The sequence below is a fragment of the Cebus imitator genome, unplaced genomic scaffold (assembly GCF_001604975.1).
Source record: "Cebus imitator isolate Cc_AM_T3 unplaced genomic scaffold, Cebus_imitator-1.0 Scaffold37, whole genome shotgun sequence".
NCBI classification, from domain to species: domain Eukaryota; kingdom Metazoa; phylum Chordata; class Mammalia; order Primates; family Cebidae; genus Cebus; species Cebus imitator.
Window position 1 is genome coordinate 10,202,515 of NW_016107352.1, and position 8,797 is coordinate 10,211,311.

The window sequence follows — 8,797 nt, forward strand, 5'->3', positions numbered from 1 at the left end:
TAAGAGGATGGCAAGGTAAAATGTGAGACATGCTGGAGGAAAGATATAAACCCATTATAATTGGAGAACGGATGAGGACACTAGGAAAGGCAACTCTTAAGGTATCATAATTTGTACTTTAATACTTAGCCATGGTTTCACATTAGAATTATTTGGAAAAGTTTTTTAAAATGCTGATAACTGTGATTCTAATTTTAAAGTTTTGGAATTTGGTGTTGGTACTTCTTAAGTCCACTTCCCTCCAGGATACCATAATATAATTTACATTGAATATTGAAAATAACTTCAAGAAAACATCTAAAGGTGATGGACAAATCAGGACCACATTATTACCAGGGGAAGGCTTCCGAATTACCAGTGACAAATCCATATGGGTCTACAGCAACCTCAGTTCTTGCCTCTTCAGAAGAAACAATTTGACTGAGGCCCATAAGGCAGAAAAAGAGGCCAAGACAAGTTTCAGCGCAGGAGTGGAAATTTATTTTTAAAGGCCTTAGAACAGGAAGGAAAGGAATGGAATAGACGCCTTTCCCGTGATTCTTCCGTTAGGGTGGACCGCCCGCATGCACAGTGCCTTCCTTACCCTCGGGAGGTGAGCACACGCAGTGTGTCTAGCAAGTCATACAGGTGCCCATCTCAGGCTTTTTTCTTTTTTCCAGTGGTGCACCCCTAGAAGGTCATACTCCACCATGTTGTCTCTTCTTGCGCATGCCCAATAGTTGCTTCTCCCTGGCATCTGCGTTCCCATTTAGTGTAACAGTTGTGGACCATCAGGAAATGCCCTCTTTCAGGTGCCAGCTGCCAAACTATCACTTTTAGAGAGACAATGTGAAATTGCCGAACCATTATCTGACATTCCTAGTGGTTGGAGGAGAGCTCTCTCCTGTCCACTCATGCCTGTGTAACTACCTGTAACAATATGCATGAAGAAGCAGTAACTCCTCATGTGGATTGAGCAGTTGAGTCACCAACTTATATGGCTGGCAGAAATGCTTTTTGTTAAGGTATGACTGTAAGCCTTTTTTTTTTGGTTTGGCAAATACTAGTAAGAGAATATAAATTCACCTGTGCTCGCTGGTGAAAGAACCCTTCCAAACTACGCAACGAACCCTTCCAAAACTGTTTATCTGGTCCGGTGAGTGGCATCACTACCAGCAACCAAGCTAGAATTGTCCAAGTCATTTGCCTTTTCCGTGTCCCTCTAGTGCACAGCTAATGGCATTACGGACCAATCCTATAGGCTTTGAGCTTCTAAATATTTATTTCTCTTCTCTCTGTCACCACTGATCTGCCCTAATTCAAATATAGTTGCTTCCTTTCCGGTCGCCAAGCCGTCAGTGGCCCTGCATTTATCTTGTATCCTTCATTCAGAGGTAGTTTGAAAAACATACAATGTCTTTCAATACATATGTAACTGATAAATATTGAGTTGGGTTGGTTTTGGGTAGACAACAAAATAGATATAAAGAAACATTTGTTTATTCAAAAATGAGATAAGTCATACTTTACACTTTCTAAATAAAAAGGATTCCTGGAGTTATCTCACAATCATTATCATTTTAAAACTATGCTTAGAGAACCTAAAGGCTAAAGATACATCTTAATGAATTTCTATATTTGGTAACTAGATAAGACAAAGCCAATATATGGCAGGAAGAGGAGGAGGTCTGGCGTCACATTCTCCTTTAATGAAATTTTAGATTTCACTAGAATAATAACTTAGAAAAGGACAAAAGAGCAGCAAGCCTATGCTTAATTCTTTGCACATGTTGAGCCAACATCACATAGGCTGTTTTGGGTGCGCCTTTAAACACAGCTTCTGAAATCTTGCTTTTCTTCCAGGGCATCATTGAACTTTGTTTTACTTTTGCCCTTATTTTCTGTCCTCCAATGATGTCTGGCTACATTACTAGCTCACCACATAGTTTAAAGAAATTTTAGAAACCTCTGGTTTTCGAGACCAATAATAAAACACCCCTCCCCAAGTATGGTTGTTTCTATAAATATCACTTGCTTGCTTTTATTTCTTGCAACTAGTGGACCAGACTAACTGCTAGTATCAGATTGTATTTATTGTCTTATTTCTTCTTTTTCCAATTGTGCAGAATAATTTTGTTTTTCTGTAATAGTTTGTGTATTAAGAGTTAATTATAGTTCCACAAACTTCTACTAGAGGATGTTCATATGCAATATGTACATCATCATCTTTCTGCCAGGAATTAAGTAGATTTCATTCCAAATTATTCACAAATTGATAATTTTATATTTACAGGGCTTTTTTTTTCTTAACATTCCTTCCCTAAAGAAATAAGATACTTAGTGTTGAGTTGTTAAATGCCTTAGGATCTTAGACAGTGAAATAGTTGCCCCTGAAAGTGTTTGCTTTACAATTTTCAGTGTCTAGCATACTTAAATCAAGTTGATGAATAGTTTTTAAACTATTTCCTGTTAAAGCATTATAGACTATAGTGAAAACTTTTTGTTGTAGTAATAGGTATTTACCTATCACATTAATTCAGACTTTTTTTTAGCTTTATGAAGGAATTTATTTTTTAAGCTTACTCCCTGGAGGAAACCGAGTAAGTTTAATTATAGAAGACAGTTTTTTCAAGCCTGGTGCCAACTGAATACAAAGTTACCTTGTGCCAGAGTGGTGAAGTAATCATAACTAATTACCTCTGAATAGAGTAAGTGTTGGGCAGTACAGTTTATTAATAGAAGTCCACACATTTATTTTGGCACAGTAGAGCTCTGTTAAAATGAAATGTCGTAAACACATTATCCACACATGATGGAATATAAATTTTCAAATTTGATGAAATACTAAAATTCTGTTTAAGCTTTTAAAGCAAGTTTTAATGTACTGCTGCAGCCATTGAATGAACATTTGATTAGATTGAATGAAAATGGTGTTTTCAGCCTGGCACGGTGGCTCACACCTGTAATCCCAAAACTTCGGGAGGCCAAGGAAGGCAGATTGCTTAAGCCCAGAACATCAAGACCAGCCTGGGCAACAAGGTGAAACCCCATTTCTACAAAAAAATACAGATGTTTGTTAGCCTTGGTGGCACACACCTGTAGTCCCAACTACTTAGAAGGTTGAGGCAGGAGGATTCCTTGAACCCGGAGACTGAAGCTGCAGTGAGCCAAGATTGCACCACTGCACACTAGCCTGGGTGACAGAGTCAGACCCTGTCTCAAAAAATAATATAAATAAATAAATAAATAAAATAAAAAGAGAGAGAGAGAAAACAGTGTTTTAATGATGACTTGTCAAGCAATGTGACTTTTAGCCATTTACAATTAAAGTTATCATTTTATTAAATTTTTTATCTCAACCATTGAAAAGTAAGTCTAAATAGGAAAATATGTCACTTGTATGTAAATGGTGGCATAAAATAAGGTGAAAATTAAAAAGTGAGAGTATACAAGTCATTCATTCTCATGTTAAATTAGAAGTTTTCTATAACACTTTGCTTAGTAATTTAGTCATCTTTAAGTTAAACAGAAAACTTCACTTTTAACGTTTTAATATTTTTGTATTTCCTAAATGTGTTTTTACTATTTTAAAGTTAAGTAACTTAGGGAACCTGTGGTCTCTAAGCAATGATGAGAAATATTTTCTATAATTAAATTTACCTCAGAATTGATATGCACATAAAACTCCAACTCACGGTAATATCATAGAAAATATTCTGGGATCCATAAAATATTTGTAGACTCCTATGTTAAGTAATAACTATGTTTGTAAAATTATCATGTTCTCATTCACTTTAAAACACATTTTACCATGCTCTGATTATGTTTTACAGATGCTAATAAAATTTACTGTAATCATATAATCTCTTTGAAGTAGATGAGAGGTCACTTACACAACTAAGGTAACAAAAACATAAACATCTGTTAAATGATTTTATAAATACCTAGTAAGTCAGTAGTGAAACTTGCTAATGAACCTGAAAGTTCTAGAGAGCTAAGTTCTGGTTACTTCACTTTCACTTTAATGTAAAATATAATTATTAGAAGTTTGCTTTCTCAGACTTGCAGAAAAAATAATCACTTGTAAAATATAATTAAATAAGCTAGGAAGAGGAATCTGAGAAAAACACTAGTTTGTATTTCATGGTGTGCGTGTGCGTGTATATATATATAATGTGAAAAAAAAAATATATATATATATATATCTCCACTCATTGACTGATGGGCATTTTGGGTGGTTCCATATTCTTGCAATTGTAAATTGTGCTGCTATAAACATGTGTGTGCAAGAATCTTTTTGGAATAAACTTCTTTTCCTAGATACCTACTAGTGGGATTGCTATACCAAACAGATCTACTTTCATTCTTTAAGGAATCTCCACACTGTTTTCCATAGTGGTTGTTACATAGTTTACATTCCCACCCAACAGTATAAAAGTATTCCCCTTTCACCACACCCATGCCAACATCTATTTTTTTTTTTAAATTTTTCCATTATGGCCATTCGTGTAGGAGTGAGGTGATATTGCATTGTGGTTTTGATTTGCATTTCTCTGATAATTAGTGATGTTGAGCATTTTTCATATGTTTTTTGGCCATTTGTATATCTTCTTTTGAGAATTGTTTACTTATATACTTAGCCCACTTTTTGATGGGGTCGTTTGTTTTTTTCTTGCTGATGTGGTATTTGTAGATTCTTGATATTAGTCCTTTGTCAAGGGCATAGTTTGGTAATATTTTCTCCCATTCTGTCAGTTGTCTGTTAACTCTTGGTTCTTTCTTTTGCTGTGAAGAAGCTTTTTAGTTTAATTAAGTCCCATCTATTTACATTTTTTTTTTGGTTGCGTTTGCTTTTGGGTTCTTGGTCATGAAGTCTTTGCCTAAACCAATGTTGAGAAGGGTTTTTCCAATGTTATCTTCTAGAATCTTTATGGTTCCAGTTCTTAGATTTAAGTCTACTCAGCTATAAAAGGAACAAAATAATGGCATTTGCAGCAACCTGGATGAAATTGGAGACTATTACTCTAAGTGAACTAACTCAGGACTGAAAAACGACACATCGTATGTTCTCACTCACACATGGGAGCTAAGCTATGAGGATGCAAAGACATAAGACTAATCCATTGGACATTGGGGTCTCAGGAGGGTGAGGGATGGTGAGGGACAAACAGTTACACATTGGATGCAGTGTACACTGCTCCGGTGATGGGAGCACCAAAATCTCAGAAATAACCACTAAGGAACTTATTCATCTAAACAAATGCTACCTCTTCCCCAAAAACCTATTAAAATTAAAAACAAAAACAAAGATACATGTAGGGAAAAATATTCTGATTTATAGGGTCAGTTTTTCTGTCATGAGTCAAGTGCAAGCAAACGTTTTCAAAACAAACAACACTAGTTTGTGCTCAGCAGAAAAGTCTACTGAGTTGCACTGGATAATTAGATATTACAAATTCCCTGTTGTGCACGACAGGTGTGGTGTGCTCAGAGTACATCATACCTGGTACGCACTGGTTGAATGCTAGAATCGCTTGGGGAGCTTTTGATAAACACAGCTGCCCAGAACACACCTGAGATTTCCTCAGGAAAGGGCTCACATATGTTTTTAAAAATTACTTTGCTACTCCATTATCTGATTTTAGTATTCAGTGGCTAAGAGTTGACTGATCACTGTGAGCCATTTATTTTTACTCTTTATAACTGCTAACTTTGGCATGGTATTCAAATGACCTCCATATGTGAGCCTCATATTCCAATGCTCAGATGTAGAAAAGAGGTTAAAAAGAAACAAAAGAAGTACACTCTTCTTTTAGAAATAGGAAAGAAACACCCTTTGACCATAATACATAACTGTATTTGATTCTTGAGAGAAAAGGATTGCTAGACATCATCATTTTTATTTTATTTCTTATAAAGTTTTGCATTGCTAAAATGCATATTTTTATTCTTAAAGAGGACTATGGATTAGGTCATCAGGGATGTTAAGGGAGCAGGTCAGAGAGACTGTTACAAGCCTACTTTGTTCAGAATCATGCTTCCTGTACGTACAGGAGAGGCTGCTCCGTTTTAGGCACTCAGTAGACCATTTTTTGAGTGAGGAAATGACTCTGGGCTGGAAATGTAATCAGAGAAGAGTTCATTTCCCTGGATGTTATATTTTGATGTTACTGATTTATTTACTCTTTTTAAAAATTGCAAACACACTGTCAAATGCCCAGAAAGTGGCAGCCTAGGTCCATTTTCCTCACACTGAACCACAAGTCTATATGGTGAATTAATGAAATGTTTGTGGGAATGTTTTGAAAACCAAGCATGGTGCAAATGTATTATTAGCCAATTTTTCTACCTGTCCATCTCTCCTTGCTAGTTTTTTCTTATTTATCTCTGTATCCCCAGCGTAATAAGCACCTAGTAATATATATGACATAAAAAAATCACTGACTTAGATCCAATAAGCATTGAAGGCTTTCTTTCTGCATATGCATGCCGTCTGACTCTCTTAAAACTGTTTGTCTTTTTTTTGTGCAAACACAGAGACGGAGCTTGTGTTTTTGTTTCTACTTAAATGTAATATATTTTTCTATGTTTTTATTGTATTCTTGATGATGTACCTTCACTAATTTTCTAAATAAGTATTTAAACATTTTTTCCTAATTTCTAACTACTGAAGAGGAGTGTACAGTATCCACACAATGACATTTATGTAGCCCTCCTCTTATTTATGGGCATTTGTTTTTTTTCTTTTTTCTTTTTTTTTTACATATATCCCATGTTTGAATATTTCTGTAGTACAGATTCATATAAATGGAATTTCTTGACATTAAAAGCATATTTAATTTTTTGATAATGATGCTAAACCACCCTTACAAAACCTGCGTCAGTTTATACCACCCAAATAGTGGGTGATAATGCCCATTCCAACAGCCCCTCCAGGTTTGGGTATTGCTTAACTTCTCTTTCTTTCTTTTGGTAAACCCTGTTAATGGAGGAGATGTTTTTTATTATTATTTTACATTTGTATTTGTATACCTTCTGGACACTATACTAAAATCTAAACTATGTAGTAGTTTAGTCTAAGTGGCAGCTAATATAATCTCCACAATATATCACACTGATGTTCTGTTTCTACTTATTCATGTTTTGATGTTAAAGTATAATTTTAACAGTTAAGTATGAAATTTTCCCTATGTATCATAATTTATATAACTATTATCCTGTTCTTGAACAATTAATGCCTTTTCAGGCATCAATTAATGCCTCACCAATATAATCACATAGCAATAAAAACGCTAGTATGTGTGTGTGCTTTTCTCCTTTTATGAATAATTTATTAAAATAAGTGCCAGATAGTGATATTACTGGGACAATATCACTCTTTTTATGTCTCTTGATAAGAATTGTTAAATTGCTTTGCATATATTAATTCTCTTGATTTAACCATTTCAAAATGTACATATATATCAAAACATCATGTTATACACAATAAATATATACAATATATATTTGTTAGTTTAAAAACATGAATAGTTTAACCAAAGTGTTATATCAATTTTATGATCATCAAGAGTATCTTATTTTAGCAGATTCTTGACTACTTTTCTGAAGTATGGTATATTTATTATTTCAAATTTAATCCATATGTTTACTTTTATAAATTATTTATAGATTATATACACAAAGAATGGAGATATATATATTTATATTTTCCATGCTTAAAAACTGCTTACTTTATACTTCTAACTGAAAGCAGCAGGATGCAGAATGAAGTATAACAATTACATACATACTTTAACAACAGGTCATTTAATTTTCCTTTTATTTTCTTAAATAATCACCAGTATTAAACTGAGGCTGAATGTCTTTCTCATATTCTTAGGGTCAACAGATCTGCCTCTTTCTTTTAGGAAATTTATCAGTGGTGTGGTTCCTCTTGCAACAAATATGAACGTCTGAAGGCAAACCAGGTAGCTACTGGCATTCGATACAATGAAAGGAAAGGAAGGTCTGAACTAATTGTTGTTGAAGAAGGACGTGAACCGTCAGCACTTATAAAGGTATGGGGACTCATGTTGTTTGTTAAAGGGCTACCACTTGAAGTCGTGTGTGTGTGTGTCTGTGTGTGAGAGAGAGTGGGGAGAGAAGGGGAAAGAGATTCAACATATTTTTCAATAGTGAGCCTAGCTACAATTAGTAAGAGGAAACAGAGTTATCTAAGTAATGGAACTGGGAAAACAGAAAGTCATGACTATTACTATCATCGCAGGTGTCACAATCAAAAGAAGCGCTGACCCTATCTTCTATAGTATATGAGGAGAAACAAATGAGTGACACTTTTGAAATCGACTATAAGAATGTATTTTGGAAGAAAGACAATATTAATAGTTCATTCATCTCTTCTTCTGGGCTTCTCAGCATTTTTTTCAAACAGTAGTTTTCTTCAATTTTAAAATTAACAGTTGTTGGTTGAGTGTCCCTTTTCCGAAGTACATGGGACCAGAAATGTTTCGGATTTTGAATTTTGGGGGGGTTGGGAATATTTGCATATACAAATTGATGTATCTTGGGGATGGGAGCCAAGTCTAAACACGAAATTCATTTATCTTTCATATACAACTTACATAAACAGCCTGTAAATTCATACAATATTTTAAGTACTTTTGTGTATGAAACAAAAGTTGTGTTAAGTACTTGTGGGTGGGATTTTCACTATTGGCATAATATCAGGACTCAAAAAGTTTCAGACTTAAGAGCATTTTTTTAAATTTTTAATTTAATTTAATTTTTTATTGCATTTTAGGTTTTTTTTTTTTTTTTT

General features: G+C 34.4%; 1 protein-coding gene across 1 annotated transcript in view; it reads left to right on the top strand.

The window, feature by feature from the left end:
• SCIN (scinderin) overlaps window positions 1–8,797 on the top strand; it is a gene marked incomplete at its 3' end in the record, with an annotated part of 79,215 nt that overhangs the window by 19,243 nt on the left and 51,175 nt on the right. The window contains exon 4 of the mRNA XM_017525236.2: window positions 7,887–8,036. Coding sequence (XP_017380725.2) covers window positions 7,887–8,036 — 150 coding nt within the window. The remainder of the gene's footprint in view (window positions 1–7,886; window positions 8,037–8,797) is intronic.